A 21696-nucleotide genomic window follows, 5' to 3' on the forward strand; every position below is an offset into this window, starting at 1 on the left:
ACACAAAACACGGAACTCCTTGACGGGCTCACAACAGACTTTCAGGCGACACGCTGGAGGAGACGGAAACATGAATTTGTCACACAAACTCTGACGTTATTAACGTGAATCTAGTTAGAAACATTGTGTCCATCCTTTCTTTCTGTTTTAATGTTTAAGATTCAAGCCGTGCCAATGTCGAGGAATGGATAGTGTGCCACTGCCCGCAGGTAAAGGAGGCACGATGGTCCGGCGCAGTGAAGACAGACAACCTCGAGGTGACAGTGGTGGAAATGCCGTGGAAGAGGCGCTACATCAGTGTGAACTCATCCAGAACATGATCGACATTTCCATCTCCAGTTTGACAGGACTCAGGACCAAATGCGCTGCATCTAACGACCTCACCCAGCAGGAGATACGCACTTTGGAGGTAAATACAATGCCAATATAAAAGATAGCATGGGGATTGGGAAAGAGATGATAATTTGTGTTATATATGAACCAAAAAGCAGTAATGGGCTACAATAATATTTTATTACAACTTTTAGTCCAAGGTGCAATAGAAATCCAGACCTTAAATTGTTTCTTGACGTAAATGCCAAACTTCCTGTAACGGAACAAATGGAGAAAACAAACAAACAACCAAAGCTCTTCTATTGGCAAAACAATAACAAGTATTTTTTCATGGCTTCTTCTTTAGTAACAAAGCATTTTGTCATGGCTAAATAAATCAAACCTATATCAGTCTAAATTTTTCTACACTTACCTCAGAAGTTGGTAACTTAATTGGGTTTTATTTTAACAAATTCAATTTGACCTGTTAATGCTATAGTCTGGCTTCTTAGCCAGGCTATGTTAATGCATGAGCAACAAGTGGTACCTCAATAGATACATTCCAAATGCAGGCATGCATATGATATGCGCCTAAATATGTGATAGCCTATAAATATATACATTATTTTTGTTCTAGAAAAAAAGGGGGGGCACAGGTAACGGTAAAGGTTAAGATGAACCGTGTATTATAGTGAATGGAATTATGATTTACTAGACATATACTGGCCTACTAGTACGATGCGGTAACGATGCAAATTGGAAATGTATGCCACACCTATAGTTAATGTGTCTGTTTGCCTGCATCCCATTATTGGAGATCTAATATGTATCCGTCTTGTCCTTGTCCCTTGTATGCCCATATATGGAGATACAAGTTTACAGTATGCCCATAATATTGATCCGATCCATAGAGTAATGAAAGGATGTATAGACCGAACCGGAGCATTTAGCATCTTCAACGTTGGATATAGCCTTACTGGGGGGGCGTGGTCAGATCAGGGGGCTCTGTCTGTACAACTCATAGAGGTATGAAAGAATAGAGCGACAGCCCCGCCCCCAAGCTATTCATTTCAATGGAATTAAGTTTGCTCAGTGGCGTTTTGAAGCACCAAAGGTATATGAAATGGAGGCAAGGTCACCGAGGTAATCACGCAATTCCAGACGGCAGATTTGTAGCACCATGGGAGGCAAACTGCCCCCGGAAGTTCAGCAGAATGCACTGGAGTCAATGAGAGCCCAGTGACCAGCTTATGAACAAACACTATTTCTGAAATGACTGAGATCTTTTGTAAAGTAATCGCTTCTGGAAAATAACAGAAGACATAAAACATTATTATTTGTCTTCTGTGTTGCTTTTCGATGAATGCACTGTGTAATTTTATAGAGGTATATCTAAAGAGCAACAAGTAATATGTTTCTGAACGTGCCAAGTATCGCGAGACTGTCCACCGTTTCCTGTCTGGCAGCCAAATCTCATGAAGCCCTCGGAACAGAAACGATACCTGCTGCTGTTTCAATCTCCAAATAAAAGGATGTACTGTTCACTCTGTGCACGTCGAGAAGCAAGTGATTAGAAAACAAAATACCATATATCTTTTTTTTATATTCCTGAACCGATTATATGACAAATGTCTCAATGGTTCATAAATAATGTTTGTTATGAGCTGGGCCAGCTTGCTCCATTCACTGCTTTGTATTCATGTAACTTCCGGACCGTTTTTCTCCTTTCATTGTCAATGGCAAATATGAGACGTGTGGAGACAAGATTTACGTCATATTTGGTGGACATTTAACCTAATTTCTCCTTTGACAATGGCACAATTTGAGACGTGTGGGGACATTTGACCTAACTTCTCCTTTCTCCGTCATTAAAAGCCCATAGACTGCCATATGACATAATTTCCGTAAGCCAGACGTTGGAGGGGCTATAGCGCCCCTCAAAAATAATATATCCATTCGAGGTGAAGCTGACGTTGTGGAATCCAACAGCATAAAAAACAAGCCTGTTTCTCCTGAATGTCCTGTCTCTAAAGCCCCAGAGGGCCTGAACTGAACTTTCAGTGCTCCTCTCACTGTCGTGTCACTCCCAAGCTCTCCTACCAGTAAGACGCGCAAACGCGGGAAGCGAACGCAGCTCGTACATATTTGGGTTTTGGACGTATAGCTGCTTTGGGGACTCCTTATATGGTTATGGCTGAGTCATGGTGACACAAATCACTCAGCTCCATATATGGGCACAAAAGCGAGACAGACAGACACACAGACAGACAGACAGACAGACATGATCTGCTAGGTCTCATAGTAAGTGCTCACTGCATTTGCAAAAAAAAGTCCCTCTCACATCTTTTATCAGTGTCTTCATACCTCTCTGTTCCAAGGCAGGCCCAGCGCATGTGGCATGGCCTTTCTTTTACACATAGCTTGATCAAAGGGTGCATTCAATCAAAGGCAGGCCTTCAGGGCAAGGTGTTCATGATCCCCTTTAACGAAAGGAACTAACTCCTTCTAAAAAGTTACAGATAGAATGGAATAATGAAATAATAGCACCCGTACAATCAGTATTTGACAGTCCAATATTGCCATAACAGCCCATATACAATTCTGGATAAGCAGATCTCCATATGCCTATATATTCTATTGGCATATCGGTCGAATCGGCTGCTAATCCGACTTCATGCCGGGCACCGCACTCTCGGGTCCAACAAGTTCAACGGTTCTCAAGATACGCAGAGGACAGATACCGTACACAACATTCAAGCACACATACACACACACACACACACACACACACACACACACACACACACACACACACAGTTAGATTAATTCCCTGAAGGAACAGCTTTGTACAAGTTCGACCTGTTGAACAGCTAATGGCATATTAGATCTTGTTCTGTAAAGATGAGAAGATTTTTTACCACAAATAACATCCCAACATGCACCTTTTTATAAAAACCCTAAATGCAGTAATTTCAGACCCAAACTTCCTGATGCTTTTAAAAATGTTGAATTTCCAATCTGTCCAGCACAACTGCTATTGTTTAATGTTTTTGTCTCAAACTAATTGCACATCGCAGTGCACACACTATATGCTATTTTTGGAGACTTGGTGGAACCTTCATCTGTCCATCTCTTTCACAAGGGGATGATGCATGCCGAACAGGCATCATAACAATCTCTGTGGTCTGCTGAGGTTGTTCCCTGGATAATGGGAAGGAGTGCAGCAGAACCCTTGTTGTGTACATCTCTCTCTGGCAGGGGAGGCTAAATTTAGCCTTCCCTCCCACGCATTCTCAGTGTGGCCTGTTGAGCAAGAAAATCAAATGACGTGCAAACAGTGGAGGAAAGGATGAGGAGGAGGTGGAGGAGGTTGAACTATAGGTTTGTGTTTTGGTGTCTCTTGTTACCCACTGGAAAAGCATGGACGGTCAAAGGGTACAGTAGTAGTACATGCTCCAGTTGGACGGGGGTAGCTGTCAGTCAAACGCCGTTTGGAACAAAAGCAGAGGCCTGGGACTGCTTGACGGAACCCTCACGTCTCTTCCTCCTGTTTTGCCTGTCTGTCTCTCTCTCACTGTCTCCACTCTTCAACCTACAATAGGGCTGTCTGTCTGTTGGCCGGTCAGAGCTGAGTGCAGTGCATGGAGTCGGGTTTCTACGGCCAGGCTTGTGTTTACACTGGGTTGTGTTTACATTGGATATAGGAGATGTGTGACAAGACCTATCTATGATTATGGTCCTCTAATATGTCATCGGGGCAGTGGAGAGCCTTGAGTTCCAGCCATGTTCTGTAAACTCTGGCTGTGGCTGTGTCCTCATCTGCCCCAGGAGCTAATAAGATGTAGTGCATTTTTACAGCTACGTGTCAACTAATAACAAGGATCCAATGCCTATAGTCTACGTGCACGTGTGCAGTCTGTGTCCGTGTATCTGTTGTAGATACTGGAGAAGGACACTGACAGTTCACCAGAGTAAACAATTATACGGATGTGTCGTGAATGTCACTATACTAGTCACTGTAGTCAGGGTTCCAGACTAAGGACAGACTTGGACTTAATAATCTCAGCCGCGACGGTTTCAGGCCTAGAGGACTTTCTGCACTGGAAATGTGCATATGGTGCGCGCCTACGGACAGCATGAGACTAGCAGGCAGCGCTGCTTAAATGTTGCAGCATCGCCGGCAACACTTCAGCCACAAACTAACTATTACTGCAGAGAGAAACCCGCAAAACAGGCGCAGCAGTCTGACTGTACCCTCATGTAGCAGTCAGAAAAATGCTGTTACTTGAAGAGGAAGAATAAAATTAATTAATTAAATGAGGGAGAAGAACAGACGGAGACATGAGAGCATTCATGCAGGGCTCGGCACTCCCTACAGCACAAGGAGATGTCGGCCTCCCTTTTCCACATAAAAAAAAAACTTTCATATGACAACAGCCGAAATAAAAGTTAATTAAACTGTCACAAATTAATACTGTACATGGAACAATGACTCTCAACAGCCTGTGTACGGTGGATGGAACAATGTGGCTGTTGGTAAATCCATAAAAAGATATCACACACCTACTGTAACACCGGGGGTGTTGTTGCCTAACAACACCCTACAATATCAACTTCGACCCGCAAGTGAGAAGCTCACAGTGGGCAAGTTGATGCTAGTGTGCATCGGTCAGCCCTGTGTGTCTGAGCGGTTCTGACGCACCACACAACGCAGATGTGTGCATCCAAAAACCTTTACCTACTAATTACCTAAATATTCTGTATTGTGACTGTGCTTTTACTGAAATATTAACCTAGAAAACATGGATTTTCATTACTTTGCACATATTCAGAAATGCACCTGGCGAGTACCCCTCCAAAATGTTTGGTTACCCCTCTGGGGCCGATCTAAAGATTCTGAAAAGGCATTTACTTCAAGGATTAATGCATTCATCAAGGATTATTATGATACCCTGATACCTATTATGATTCCTTGCCACTTTAAAAAGCAATGTTGGAAGTCTTTAAATAACTGCCTGCCCTCACATTAGTGTGACTGGTTAGAATGGGAATCACTTTGGGACGGTTCAAATTGTATTTTGGGATGGTTCTGGGACGAAATTCCCTCTTCCTCACTTCCCATGTCCTGCCTCCCGCACCGAGACTGGCTAGCTGCACGTCCTATACTGCCTCTGATTGGCCAACTGCGTACATGCTGGCTGATTTTAATGCTGTTGTGTCGTGGGAGGCGGGACATGGGACGTGAGGAAGAGAGAATTTCAGAGAAGCCAAAACGTCAAACTTCAATACTTAACGGCAACGCCGATTAACGCCGCTTCGCACACGTTTCCGCGGTCTCCTACTGCAACTTTATGCATCTTTTGAAACATTTCATCAACACTCAAGCGACCACGCGGGTCTTGGTGAACAGACAGTGGTAAAGCTGCGTCCTATGGAGAGTGGAATAACTACGAAGGGACCCTAGGGTGACCGCCGTCCAAAATTCAGAAAAGGTAACCGAGGGTTTCCGAAAGGGGCTTTACAGATACGGATGAACTAGCTTGGAATTATGATTCATGCATTTCCCTGAGGGAAAACATATAGCTTGGTACAAGAAGTCACAACTGTTGATCATCTGGTGGCCCTCAATGAAACACTGATGGCACATTGGTTACTGTTATCGATGTGGAAAGCTGTATTGGCAGCTCTGTTATCTATATAATTGTAACGACCAAGCTGAAGACCATGTGGTTCTATCCCAGCTTGCTGTGAGAAACATTACATTGGTGTCTGAAGTGGTCGAGGACCAGTGGAGTTAGTGTGCCCTTGCTTGAGGGACGTGAGGGACCGGCCATGTGCAGAAGCGCCAGGCTGCACTTCAGAAAGATCCGCTGTACTTGTTCCTGAGTGAGCTAGCTCTCTGTGTGTGTGTGTGTGTGTGTGTGTGTGTGTGTGTGTGTGTGTGTGTGTGATTTGTGTTCTCAGTCTGAAACTGTACAAACATAATTGACACAAGGCATTAACGATCATCACACTGTCTGTGCCTTTTCATACATGCACACAACGCCAAAACAATGTCATCACGCATCACATGCACCTGACCACACAGACAATGATGGAGGGAGGGAAGGCCGGGCATGCCTCTGTCAGAGACCTGTGCTTCACGGAGTTGAAATGGCTCTTTCTAGTTGTGTTGAGTGCTTCAAAACAATCCTACAGTCGTGTGATTATGTCATTTATATTGGTTGGTTTTGTGTGTTTGTTTGTGCTAAAGAGTAATAACTTCAGCCCTAAGCCAAACAAATATAAAGTATCGAGTGGACATTGCCATTCAGAGCAATACTAGTGCTTACTGTACGTATCAGGCATGGAAAAATAAGTATCCATGATGGGGCGTCTGTGATGCATGTGGATTGAATGGTATCCATAGTGAAGCGTCATTGGATCCCCGGGCCCTAGCAAAGTACAGTAGATCCCCGGGCCCTAGCAAAGTACAGTACAGAACACGGACACCTATGGATGCAACTAATGGGTATTTCCTATGTCCAGCTTTGAGGGTGTGTGTAAACATACACATTATCCTATAACAAACATTGAATGCCATTGATAACGAATAGCCAGTTTCATGTCATTGTCCCAACACAAACATTTAAATGCCAAAGAAAAATAATGGACATTTTTTTAGTGTTTGTGTAAACGCAAATATTACATAAACACAAACAAAAGTGAGGATTGTGAAATGGCCAGAATGAGATGATGTACGGTTATGTTACGATGATAAGAGCGCCCCTCACTTCACACGGGTGTGATTTTTGTTTTTACAATCAATTTATTAAAATGTTGATTATTTGTTTTAAGTATTCAATTAATCTATTATTATTATTCATTTAGGTCATACAATTGTAGGTAATAAGGTAAATAAAAGTACAAAATGAACAAACAAAATTCAAGTATACTGTAGATTTTCTTTGATCTGACTTTAGTTCAAATTCTTGATTCTATTAACGTGAAGATTGAGCACTCGTATTATCCAGCGCTAATGTTAAAGAGTAGCAGACATGCAATGTATACAATCCAGGCAAATCTTTGCATCTTCTAGTTTGTCTAGTTTGTAAAAACGCACACAACAACTTCCACACATGCTTTGCAGTTTTTCAAGCATGTCAGACAGAACAAAGGGGCATGCAGGTCTGCAGAAGATATCGACTGGCTGCTGCCGACAGGAAAGCCCCTTGTGGTTTCACAACACGGCAGGCGGTGTTTCAACACCTTGCTGTCTTTCTCTCCCTCCCATCGTCTCTGTCCTCCTCCGTTGGCCTCTCCTCCCCCTTCTGCCCCTTCTGGAGGTTATCTTCGTTTTAGTCCTATTTTAGTCTCTTGAATAGTTTTCACTTAGTTTCAGTCACATTTTAGTCACCTGGAATGTTTTAGTGTTAGTCTAGTTTTAGTCGACTAAATATCATAAGATTTTAGTCGACTAAATCTAAATTTAGCCGAACAAATTTTATTTTGGCGGCCTTTGATGCCTTTTTTTTCCACTTGCTGAAATTAGCCGATCTACATAAGTCATCAGTAGAAGTCATTATAAAATGACTTATACTGGATCTCTTGTCCACTAGTCCCTTCCTAACATTTTAGTCTAGTTTTTTATTTGTTGACAAAATTGTCAATATATTTAGTCTTAGTTTTAGTCGTCTTAGCTTAGTTTTCATTTCGTTTTTTATTCAGTTTTCGTCAGTGGAAAAAGGTAGTCGACAAACATTTCTTGTCATAGTTTTAGTCGACGAAAACACAACACTGCTGATCTTAAGTGATCTCAAATGACACAAAGCCTCTGCTATACCACCCTGTGTCTATTAGTATCCATTGTACCTTTTCATTTGGAATGATGTTGACGTCGCTTACGCCTGGGCTTACACCATACCACCCTGTGTAAATGACATTGTTTGAGTCAACCACAATGCTCTATTTCCACACGGGGATTTCACACATTCACATCCTTCCACATTCACATCCAGCCCTCCTGAGGCAAATTATCCTTTTGAGGTCAATTCTAGATGGCACGTGCAAGAAGCCAATGTCTGTGTTTGGGAGTGTAGCCTTACTGAGTGGTGTGCGTTTGGCCAGTGTGGGTAATCTTTTGCACGATAAGAGCGCTAAATCCTACAGAAGCCTCCACGGAGCAGGGCCGCATACCGTTCTCTGCCTCTGCATGTAAGAGTAGTAAGAAAAGACTGTTCCCTCGGGCCGCTGTCATGCAAGACACAATATACACACAATACACACACGCACACACACACTTAAGCAAAGCAGGTGGGCTCTGTTACAGATATCTGCTATCGGTCCCCTCCCTGTGCCCCCCCCCCCAACACACACACACCAGCCCCAGGCCATCTCTCTGAGTCCCAGTAGTCGTGTAACAGAGCCCAGGGAGATGTGGACAGCGATAGACGCTGAATAACCAGGGGAGCACCGCAGCGTAACAGGCCTGGACCTTGTACAGTGCAAGCTAACACCCTGCTGTTTTCATCCCAAGTGCCCAAATGCATCTAAAGTGCATCAACTCACCTTTTGGCCATTTTGTGATAAGAGAGGCGAAGCTCAGGGCACGGCGGGACGCTGTCTTCTACTGTGGCTTTCCCACAGATATGGAGGCATACTGTTGAATGTTTTATGTGCTCCACATAGGACAGGCTCCCCGGGGCCTTAATGGAGCCGTGAGGAATCGAGGACGGCGCAGTAATTCCCTTTGAATGCATTTCCAGTTCACTATTCAATAGTTTCCAACTTGGAAGATGAACAAAATTAATAGCAAACCACTAAAAACATTGAACGATTTGAAGGCTAGATTATTCTGAAAGTAGAGAAGTAGAGACAACATTTCTGTCTGTTTTGTTTGTTTGATGTATATTCTTTGAGGATTACTGCTTTTATATTCATAGGTCATTAGAAGTCAAAGAAGTTGCATTTGGTGAGAGACAATATTTTTGTCGATATAAAATGCAATTCACCATCTGACAGTGGTACAGAGACCAACAATAAAAATTGGTTTTAATGGAGGAGGTGTCTATCTATGAAACTAAAATCTAATAAACAGAACGTAAAAAAATAAAGTATTCACTTCACAACTATGGGAGATTTTGGCTATAAGAAGCTTTGGTTAACAGTTATAAAAAAACATTCAAAATTGACATTCTGTACAACCAACCATCTAATAATAATTTTGTACATTTATTTTTACATTGGAATATGGTTTGTTGTGTTTTGTTTCAGTGACAGTCAAACTCTGCCCAGTGTTCACTAACACAAGTTGTAAGGGTTTTTTCCCTTACCTTTGCAATGTTGGATTGTTGATTCTCTAAACACGTGTACTGGTATATTTTCACGACTCCCTCAAAGAGAGCACAGACAAAGATCAGTTTGACTGTGGTGTAAAAGGTGTCATTTGTTAAAAGGGGAACTGTCTCAAGGGTGTGCTGATGTCTCAGTCGTATTAGTACACACACCTGACCATAATAAGTCGTCGACGAGAGCAACAGCATGCGGTCGCAACAGGTTCCTAAAGCCAAATCAAATGGGTTCAGATCTAAGAGTCTCTGGACTTAAAAAATGATAATGATAATTATGATTCATCGGATTATGGCACTTATTTAGCTATCATCTTAAAAATATATTCTTGGTTAAGAAGTTCTAACCAACGACATTAAAGATTAATAATTCATTCGAAAATGTATTACATTATTACATTATTTATTACATTTTGTCTTATGAGACTGCTATTCAAATAAAAGATAAACAAAATGAAATTAATTAAAGCCACCCATGGTACATTTACTTTTATTCTGATTGCATACATTTGATTAAAGAATAGCTACACGTTTGTCAGTCTAAAAGGAACAGTACTCTTTTTAAACTCAAATAAAATAAATATTAATGCCATAATGTTTTGTTATTGATACTTGCATGTACGCAGACATAGTTGTTGTATTGGCTTTAATGGTCATGTACAATAGAAACTCCATCTTATAAATAAGATGTTGAGGGTAAAACACTTTACACTGGAAAAGAGCTTAGATTCTATTTGAAAAATTCATATATTTTCTTCTAAGAATGAGTGAACACAGCAATAGAGCAAGCTCATAGGGCATCATGGCGCCTTGTGAGCTTGTACATTTGCTTGCCTTACTAATTTTTAAACAGGATTTAAGTGGTTGATAAACCCTGCATGTGTAGGTGTCACGCCGTAGAAAAATAAATAAAAATAACAGTATATGTTTGCATGGCAGCATGAGCCCCATAGCATGATCCCATCATTCTGCCCAGCCGCTGATGTCATCAGAATCCGCCATCGGCTTACACAAGGGTTGGGTTTCCATGGCACTCTGGGGTTGCCATGGCAGGTTTGGTGAGGCCGACGCCCCCGTGAGAAAAAGCCTCCAGGCTTCGGTGTTCCTCTGAACGTAAAGAAGGCTATTTATAGAGCAGACTCGTCAGCTGTGAGGGGAGGGCTGATTAAACCCCACTCCAGATGAGTGCTGCATGGCTGACCCTCTGTCTAGTGCTGACGTAGAAGACGAGATGTTGTGCTGCGTTGTGGATAGGTCAAGAGCTGAATATTTAGATGGTTTGTTGCTGAAATGGCAAGGTGTGTGTGTGTGTGTGTGTGTGTGTGTGTGTGTGAGCGCGCATGCTAGTGTGCGTGTGTGCGTGCACACGCTAGTGCAGAACTAGTGTGCGTGTGTGCGTGCGTGCACCCCAATGTAGTTATGGACGCTCAGTTTTAAAAGCCTTTTCATTTGTTCGTAAACGCCCATGGCTGGGTAACATTAGACTAGTCCACAGATGGCCACACATGGAGTGGCATTGTTCGTGCTGTCTTTGCATGCAGCCTACGGTACGCCCCCCCTGTCACAAACGATAATTATACCTGTCCTTAATGGCAAGCTTGGCACTGACTGTGACAGACTGACCCTAGGCCAAGGAAGTGATTTACAGTCATTTCAATTGAAAGAAGTGTCATTCGACACCTTTTTACGTTGAAATGCCTTTGTCGAAAGAAAGGTCCCAAAGGGATAAGCATTTGTGTTCTATTTGTGAACATGTCTATGTGCTCTCTGGATGTTCGAGAACATTTTCATAAGACTTTCTTTCCTGTGTTACTTTTTAAAACGTTCTACCACTGGATGATGATGAGGGGGTTCCTATGGATTTCTTATAGTTCATGCACCTGTTGAATAGACCAACCGTTCTGCATCTCACTGAGAGGAACAACGTTATTATTGACTTCACATTCTGTCTATACCTTTGTGTCTGTCGTGTCTTTCCATTTCTCAGCGTGGTCAGTTCAACCTCAAGGGAATTTCCTCACATTCATATAGTCTCACTTCTCAACTCTTTTTTTTGTTTGTTTTTTCAACCAAGGTTCATGTTTTAGGTTGTTAGAGAAAGTAAAAGATTAGTGTATTTTTTTTTCTTTCATTTTCTGCTTTCTTTCGTTTTTAGGGGGCATTCGAACATGCATGACATGATATTACACCCCCTTTAAATAGATTGCTTGTGTGTTAATTTTGTCCTGTCCAATTCGTCTTAAGTGCAAATATTTGCATTTTCAAAGAGTTGGAACAGAACAAATACCACATCAGTAAAATAACAATATAATGGCTGCATTAATTTCTGATGTGTAATTTGGTTCTACGTGATATAGTACATACTAGAAGTTGTATAATTTATTTACTACCTTATGACAGTCGGATCAGCTTATCGTGTGTGTGTGTGTGTGTGTGTGTGTGTGTGTGTGTGTGTGTGTGTCTGTGTCTGTGTCTGTGTCTGTGTCTGTGTCTGTGCCTGTGCGTGCGTACATGTGTTATGTCTCCCCCTATAGGAGAAACTGACTACGTACATCTGTAAGCAGCTTCAGTGTAAACACAGGATCCCAGAAAGGGAAAGGACCGAAGCCCTGGGTGACTACCCTCGACTGACTGACTGGCTCCGCACAAACAACTTCAAGCCACAACTCATACAGGTCGGTGTCCTGTCTGTCTGTCTGTCTGTCTGTCTGTCTGTCTGTCTGTCTGTCTGTGTCTGTGTCTGTGTCTGTCTGTCTGTCTGTCTGTCTGTGTCTGTGTCTGTGTCTGTGTCTGTGTCTGTCTGTCTGTCTGTCTGTCTGCTTTATGTGACTTCACACAATCAACAACCATATCATATGGAGGTACCACACGCTGTATAGATAAGTATTAATAATATTGGGGGGGATACCATTCCTGCCGGTGCTTGACATTAGTTGAGTCTTATATGTTCTCAACTATCTAGCTGCTATGGTGCAACCGTGCATCTTTCACTTTTGGACTCATATTATTGCCTGCTTATAAGCTTATACTTTTCTGTCATTTGATGTCTCGTAGTGTTGTTTTGTGTCTTGTATTTGCCATAAAACAAATGGTATGTAAAAAAACCCCATCATAATATTAATAATAATATTAATGATGTACTTTGCAACGGGCCTTATTGCAACATGCCCTACTGTCTGTCAGAAGCAAAGGGAGGTAATTGAGCGTATAATGGAATAATTGAACACAAAGTGCAATCCGTTCCCTGAGATGGATTATACCTCCCTTAATACCTCCTTCTCACCTTCTCATGCAGCACTGCATGAGAAGGTGATCAGGAATAACTGGTTTGAAGACTTTAATTTTCCAGTCAAGAACCTTTGGCATCATTAGTGATTTAATGTAGAATAGCGCCTTGTTTATTTGTTCTTAACCCATTCTAAACGGGAACCCATTTTGGTGTTACCATCGTGTTATGCTTTAGCTATTGAAAAATAGCAGATCTACAAGCTCATAGCGCAAGAGTCGACTGACATTTTTTAAATCTGATCTCAGGTCAGAATGGGTTAATCAGACCAGTGTGTGTCCAGTGGAAACCTCGTATGAATCTGATCTTAGGTCAGAATGGGTTAAGAGAATCTGAACTGTTGAGTTCTCCAGCATAAGGAGTAAGGACGTGAAAATGAGGGCAGTAAAATAATGCGTGGAACTAAGAGCGGCTTTTCAACAGTAAAATGAACCTGGAACTCTACATTTACAACCATGAACTTACTACTGGTGAGGTACACACCGTGTTTTTGTGTGTGCTCACTTGTTGTTGTTGAAGATAGTAAGATACACCAGGATGCACCAATTGGGGGTACTGTCAGTAGTGGTTCTTGAAGGCCTGTGTGTCAGTGTTGTGTTTGGCAGCATTCGGTTTTAGTCTAGTCATAGTCTTTAGACTGAAACTTCATTTAGTTTTAGTCACATTTTAGTCACCTAGGAATGTCTTAGTGTTAGTCTAGTTTTAGTCGACTAAATGTCATAAGATTTTAGTTGACTAAATCTACAGTTATTTAGTCGACTAAAATGTATTTTGGCGGGTCTTGATGCCGTCGTAATGAGTGGCTATTTTCAGCATGCAACCAAGAGTAAAATTACTTACTGTGGATCTCTTGTCCACTAGTCCCTTCCTAACATTTTAGTCTAGTTTTTATTTGTCGACGAAATTGTCAGTATATTTAGTCTTAGTTTTAGTCATCGTAGCTTAGTTTTCATTTAGTTTCCATTTGTTTTTGTCAGTGAAAATAGGTAGTCGACGAACATTTTTCGTCTTAGTTTTAGTCGACGAAAACAACACACTGCTGTGTGTCAACTGATATCTGTGAAATGCTGCTGCGTGTCGTAATGGTGAGGTAGACGGCGGAATGTTGCTCCATATGTCGGGTGTTTCCACACAGAAAGCAGAGCAGACACTTTTGGATGAAGGCTGGGTAGAAGTAGAATCAACTTCCTCCTCACTCAAGGAGGCTTTTTGCAGGAGGTCATCTTCGGGGTGGCCAGCCGGAGGCTGTTAGTTCCTGTAACTATATTTTGTCGCAGCTCTTGAACAGATCACTGAACGCAAGTTCCAGGAACTTTTTTTGTGGTGGTGGTGGCGTGACCGGTATATTGCACAATGCTGAATGTGAATGCAATCCACAAGAAAATCATCCCCGCCGTGATCCTCCTCCATGTTTTGCACTCCTCAACGTTATAGCAGTGTGTAACAGTCACTTGTTTGAACCATCACGGTTCATCTTTGTTTTCCTCAACGTCGCAGCTCTTAAATTCAAATGGAGTAGGAGCATGTTCAGGTTCCTCATGCGGTTCCCGAACTACCATCCTTCCAGACAGTCCAGCAGTGATGACAACTGCTGAGAGCCTTTCCACCATTATACTGAGCAGCTTCTGTTTGTTGTAGTTTGTTGTGTTGCCAGCAGCGGGCGGCGGCGCTTAGGGGAACCGGCGCCCTAGGCCGCACATCCCACGGATCCGCCCTTATAGCGACAATTTTCTTTTCACAGAGCGGGACACGAAACGAACCAGCAATAATAATGTCCATATACCATGATAGTGTGGAGTAGGAAACAACGAGACAGGAAACCCCAGTTGCGTAGAGGAGTTTACTAATCTTTCCACATAAATACAATACAGACACTCTGTAGTGAGAACAACAACAACAACACTGTAACCCGGAACTGGAAGCACTGAGTCCTCCATGTATTTAAGATATATTAATCAGTCCAGCCTCAAACGAAATTAAAAACTATTTCAGTTCAGTCTCTACTCTCGCTACCACATTGTATTGGTGTCAATAATAACACACAAAGGCCATGGAAAATAAAACCAGAGCAAATAATAAAGCAGGCAGAGATTGTGAGGGACAGGATGGTGATCAGATCAGTAACCATGCATCCTTCTCGCTGTGCAACATGTTGTTGTGGAGGAGACAAAGTCACTGTGACGGACCAGCGGTCTCCTTCTCATCCTCCCGGTCTCACACATACTTTAAAAATGAACCCCTCTGTTTTTCAAGTGTTCAATGTCCGCTTCTCTTTGTACTCACAGCCTGATCATTTTGGTATTTTAGACATGTTCTGCGAGTCAATACTATACCTGAGTAAAGGACGTGCTGTGATTGGCCAGTATTAGTAACCACTTTGAGTGGCAGCTATGGGGGCAATCGTGCTGGCCAAAACATGATGGCGCCCGGCTGGGCGGGCCTCCCCCCCCCACCCCAAAGCGGCTTCTGCTTCAGGAGCAGCGGAGCAGTGTTGTTTTTGGCAGCACGTTTCTGTTTTAGTTTTAGTCATCATAGTCTCTTGAATAGTTTTCACTTACTGTAGTTTTTTGTCACATTTTAGTCACCTGGAATGTATTTGTGTGATAGTCTAGTTTTAGTCAACTAAATGTCATAAGATTTTAGTCGACTAAATCTACAGTTGATTTAGTCGACTGAAATGTGTTAGTAGCCGATCTACAAGCTCACGAACGGATGTGGGTAGAAGTTCCCGTATCTTCCGCATTGTTCAATAAAAAGCGTTTTATCGGTGGCCATTTTATCAGAGTTATAATGTATCCGCATGCACCAACCGATGGGGGCGCATAGTTGAAAGCACATGGCCATAAATAAACTGATTAAACTTAGCTTTTTTATTGAACAATACGGAAGATACCGGTACTTGTACCCGCCCTAGCAGAATTGTAACATCCATGGCCCTCCTGGGGTGAGCAACTTTATAGTTGTAATCTGAACTATGTGTGCGTAAAGAGTCAGATTATATTCTTATCTCTTTATACTTTATTATTGCATGCGTCAAGTTGCACAAGCAACTGAAGCAAGCGCCACCGACATCGGAGATCTGTTTTCCTAGTCTCCATGTGATCTCCCTCTCCCTCCATGTTACAAAACATTGTGTTACCGAGGCAGTAGAGACACTCTATAGATATGATCAATTAAACTTAAACGTAACGTCAAAAACCAACAGCCATCAAGTCATCAAAAATGTTCATAGAACACATTGTAGTTCATGTACTTTAGACACAGTTGGGACTTGGCACAGAGCCATTAGCGTTCACTATTTAATATCATGCAGGATTTACACACTGCTTTAGCTCGTATTCATTGCCATTAAGCCGCATGCTTTAAACTGTATTTTCTGTACTTTTGAAATCGCTATGGTTTCGTTTGGCTTTCATTTGGCTTGTGTATAAACTCATGCATAATAATACCCCACTTCCAAACGAATGGTGTCGGTAGCCTACTTGGAATTCACTAAAACGTTGTTCTATAAACATAAGTACATCGATTGATGAATGTGATCATATCTATAGAAAAGTGTCTCTAACCATGCAAATATATCAGGCCATTGTGTTGTGTTGGATCATGTCCAGCATTCAAGGAAAACATTCCAGTCGGACTCTAGGCTCGTTTCATTTTCTAAAGTAGCGTTCCTTGTCGAGTGGCGACACGGTTCTGTGCCTGTGATCTGGCAAGCCATGACGCCTACTTTTAAATTAGTAGTATTTTAAAGCATCTGCGTTTGAAAACCTGACAACCCACTGTTTATTTTCCGGTTGGGAGAACTCTGAACTTTACCCCAGCTATATTGACGCCCCTGATGACACAACGCCGTGTGTATGTATAGATACTTTGAAATAGTGAAATATCTAAAAACACATAAAAACCCCCAGGAAAGTGTTTCTTGTCTCCAAAACATAATTTAAAGATGGAGTGCCGTGATTTTTTTCCACCCTAAAACATGATCATCAGGTCTTATTATAGAAGGAGGTATACTTTTTTCTGTGGGCACGCCCACCAGTTCATTAAGTATGCCTGGTTTTAGGGGAGGGGCTGATAGTGTGATGTCACTATATTACTGTTTATTTCATTGGCCCGTTTGACTGTCAAGGGTTCAGCCTATGGATTACGGACGCATGCTTTAATTCAACATGGAGTTTACACCAAGAAGAGATGGAACGATACGGAAACGAAGCAGAGGAGTTTGAGTTTCACAGCGACTATTTCCTCCTAAATGGTTTGGAATGCAAACACATTTCTTTTGGGTCGGCGGCGATTCATGGCCTGTTAACAGCGAACCCGAATCGCAAGTACAAGCCCCCGACTGGCAAAATGGATCGCAGAACTGTGATTATTTTATGCCTGTTGCTATCGGGAGACATTCATTTCAATCCTGGACCGGTTACACGATCACAAGCGGTCTCACAAGTGAGACTGCTCCTACAGCAAGAGGTACTTCCGCAAGCCACAGCCGTTTCCATCGCAACGCGCCACGGCTTCCAGAGCGCCGCCTCCATGGACTTGACCACGGACGCAACTCCAAGATCAGCCTGGGAACGCTCTCCAGCCTCTCCCCCACAGCATACAACCAACGCCAGCGGACCCCCTTATTTCACCGCGGGCGTTATGTTTGCTGAAACCAACCCGGCTGTGATCGAAACCGAGGAACACCCCCCCCTCCCCCACACCCCCAGTCAATCCAGGACTACTGAGGACAATGGCATTGACATGTGCAGGACATGTCCTGACATGCACAGTCAATCCAGGACTACTGAGGACAATGGCATTGACATTCCACCGCCCCTCCCCACTCACACCTCAGCCACGGAAATTCCACCGCCCATCCACATTCACACCTCAGACTATTTCAACACCGACGAAATTAACACAATCGTCGAAACCAACGGCCTTCATCTGTTTCATTTGAATGTGAATAGCCTCAGTCGCAAACTGGCAGAGATCAGACATCTATTTCAAAACGGTAAGGCAAACATCCTGTGTTTTTCTGAAACTAAGCTTGACGAGTCCACTAAGGACCCAGAGATAGAAATAGAAAACTATACTGTCATTAGGAACGACAGAAACAGGCATGGTGGTGGCGTGTGCATGTATATTCACAAAGACACTGAATATGTTACTCGTACTGAATTACAGCATGATGAAATTGAAACTGTGTGGGTTGAATTAATTTTCAAAAATGCTAAATCAGTACTAGTTGGCACCGTCTATAGACCGCCTGATCAGCACGGGTTCTATGATATTCTTGAGGGGTGCTTAGCTGGGGAGGAATCTGTAGAGAAAATCCTGATTGGCGACTGGAATACGGACATGCATCGTAAGGAAGTGCCTGTGTTTAAATCGTTTAGTCGGCTCTGTGATCTGCATGGTTTCAGCCAGCTAATTACCCAACCCACAAGAGTGTGTGATTCTACTCAAACTGTCATTGATCTCATTCTGACCTCGGACAAATCCAGAATCTCCAAGAAAGGGGTTATTGTATGTGGGCTCAGTGATCATTTTATGATTTTCTGTACCCGCAAAATACAGAAACTAAAATTTGACTGTCACAAAACAGTCATATCTAGGGACCTCAAAACCTACTCTAGTGAGGCCTTTAACCTAGAACTGGAGAGACTGGATTGGTCCGATGTGCTCAGGAGCTCACTAGTCGAAGAAGCATGGCTTGGCTTTAAAACCAAATTTACAACAGTACTAAACAACATGGCTCCTCTGAGAACCATCAGGGTCAAAACCCGCTCGGAGCCATGGATGAATTCGGACATACTGACTGCAATGAAAGCCAGAGACAACAAATGCTCTGAACTTCTTAAATGCAAGTCCAAGCTAGCTAAGCGCTTCGACAGTGATCTCCAAACCAAACTGTGCATCCTTAAAACCCAATGTAACAAGCTAAGAAACGGTGTAATTGCCATGACCAAATCAGCCAAAAGTAACTTTATCAATGATAAAGCCGAGGAAATCAAAAACAATCCTCGGGAGCTCTGGAAGCTACTAAACAACCAACTAGGCTGTGGTCAGAAACTTAAAACCAGGTTTACTAACATAAACATCAAATCAAATAACACCCTCATCACTGACAAGGTTGATGTAGCCAATCACTTGAACATCTTCTTTACAAACATTGCAACAATGCTGGTTAACAAACTGCCCTCCCACTCTGGGCGTTTTGGTGTAGAGCACATCAAAGGCTTCTACAAAAACCTAGGTGTTTGTAAAGATGATTTTAAAATGACAATGGTAACAACTGAGGAGGTACTTAAGAAACTGAGTGCCCTCCAACCCCACAAGGCCACTGGCCATGACAATATTCCCTCCAAATTTCTCAGAGACTCAGCCATTTCCATAGCTCCAGTCATCACCCACATAGTTAACCTCTCCATCAAACAAGGACAGGTCCCCAGAGATTTTAAACTGGCCAAAGTAACCCCCCTGTACAAAAAAGGGAGCAAATTAGAACCCGGCAACTACCGCCCTATTTCTATTCTAAGCTCCATCTCGAAAGTGATGGAAAAAATAGTCTATGAACAGGTTGAAAAGTATCTTGCCACTAATAAATTGTTGTACGAGTTCCAATCTGGTTTCAGAACATCCCACTCCACTGACACATGCCTTCTCTATTTGAGCGACCACATCAAACACGAGGTGGATGCTGGAAAATACTGCGGCATGGTCATGCTGGACCTCCAAAAGGCTTTTGACACCGTGAACCACTCCATACTGGTTAACAAGCTTAAAGCTATTGGTTTTGATAGCACATCAGTGAGCTGGATGCAATCCTACCTGGAGGGGAGAGAACAGATGGTGGAAGTGAACGGAACACTGTCCCCCCCCCTCCCAGTGAGCTGTGGCGTCCCACAAGGAAGCATACTAGGGCCTTTACTGTTCCTAATATATGTAAACGACATGACTTCAGCTTGTGACTGCAACTTGTTCCTGTTCGCAGACGACTCAGCACTGCTGGTCTCGGACAGGAACAAACTGCAGGTTGAAAAGACCCTCAGCTCTGAACTCGGTAGAATCTGCACCTGGCTCGCTGATAACAAACTATCCTTACACCTGGGAAAAACTGAATCCATTCTCTTCGGATCAAATAGTAATCTCAAAAAGGCAGATGGCTTCTTGGTTAGAGTTGGTGATGATATTATCACACGGAAGGATCAAATTACCTACCTAGGTTCCATCCTGGAGGCCAATCTTTCCGGTGATAAGATGGCCACCAACGTAATCAAAAAAGTCAATCAAAGAACAAGATTCCTCTACAGGATCTCCTCACTGGTCGACAAAAACACCTTGAAGACCTTAACAGGAGCCCTTGTACAAGGTTTCTTTGACTATGCATCCACCTCCTGGTACCACAGCACCTCAAAGGCCCTTAAAACAAGGCTCCAGACCTCCCAAAACAAACTGGTCAGGCTCCTACTTGGCCTCACCCCCCGAACCCACCTCACCCCTGCCCACTTTGACAGGCTGGGATGGCTTAGGGTCGACGACAGAGTACAGCATCTTGCAATGGGTCTGGTCCACAAGATTAGATACACCACCAAGATACCCATGTACCTGTCTAAATACTTCCTTAATGTAAACGAAGTCCACACCCACAACACCAGAGGGAGTGCAACAAACCATGTACAACCCAGATTCGGCACAAACAAGGGACTAAATTCTTTTCGCTCCTATGCGACCAAAATGTGGAACGCCCTACCAACAGTCATTAAGACATGTGAATCCCTTGGCTCCTTCAAAACTGCTCTCAAAGGGCACCTACGGATGGCTGCAATTCGAAACTGGCCTCTGTAAAAGCTGAATTTGTATCTGGATTGTACTATGTTTTTGTATGGACGTGGTGTTGGGTGCCTGCACATATGCACACATGGCATCAACGCATGGTGTTGTGTGCAGGCGCCCTACACTCTGTCTTTGTACTATGGATTGTACTATGTTTTTGTATGGACGTGGTGTTGGGTGCCTGCACATATGCACACATGGCATCAACGCATGGTGTTGTGTGCAGGCGCCCTACACTCTGTCTTTCGTTTTCTTTTCTTTTATCCCCCTGTTCCCCTCACTGTATATATATTTTTTTTTCCCTTTTCGCTTCCTATATGATGAATTCCTGTTCTGTTCTTTAACTACATAGAAGTGTCTATTTGTTTGTCTCTAAATGTTTTGATGAATTGAACAATGTGGACCCTGTTGTAAACAAGTGTAAGGCTTAATTGGGTCGTCCACTCACAGTTAACAGTCTTTGTATTGAGTTTGTGCTTGAAATGTACTGTAATTCTGCAAACTGTTAATAAAGATTTCAATCAATCAATCAAAAAGCCTCCAGGAAGAAACCCTAAATACAAAGTTAATACACCATTGCACATAAAAACGACTCCAGGGTGTCTAATTAAGTACTACTGTCACCTCATAGACACATGAAAAACTGGAAAAAATACAAATATTGTGGCACTCCCTCTTTAAATAAGATCTGGTTGCAAAAAGGGTGAAGTGTCCCTTTTAACGGCTAGAGCTGTTATGGCTCTCTACAACTATTTACAGCTAAATCTATAGTAGGAACTAGTTTTGTTTACACTGCAGCTTCAGGGCAATTATTAACATCAAAGCTGGAATCCCCCAAATAGGCTTGTAAAGCTCCGTGTACTCAGTCTCCGACTCTGTAGTTAGTTGGCACTGGCAGAGAGCAGCTAGGAACATCTTCCGTCAGTATTTTGTCAGGTCTTGTACAGG

General features: G+C 42.7%; 1 protein-coding gene across 2 annotated transcripts in view; it reads left to right on the plus strand.

Annotated features, from left to right (window-relative positions):
• Positions 1 to 21696, plus strand: part of ksr1b (kinase suppressor of ras 1b) — a 64946-nt gene continuing 43250 nt past the window's right edge. For both annotated transcript variants that reach the window (XM_080771793.1, XM_080771794.1), the window contains exons 1-2: positions 1 to 409; positions 12173 to 12313. In XM_080771793.1, coding sequence (XP_080627919.1) covers positions 185 to 409; positions 12173 to 12313 — 366 coding nt within the window. In that variant the 5' untranslated portion in view covers positions 1 to 184. The remainder of the gene's footprint in view (positions 410 to 12172; positions 12314 to 21696) is intronic.

Source organism: Protomyctophum bolini, assembly GCF_963924005.1.
Source record: "Protomyctophum bolini genome assembly, chromosome: 9".
Classification (NCBI taxonomy): Eukaryota; Metazoa; Chordata; class Actinopteri; order Myctophiformes; family Myctophidae; genus Protomyctophum; species Protomyctophum bolini.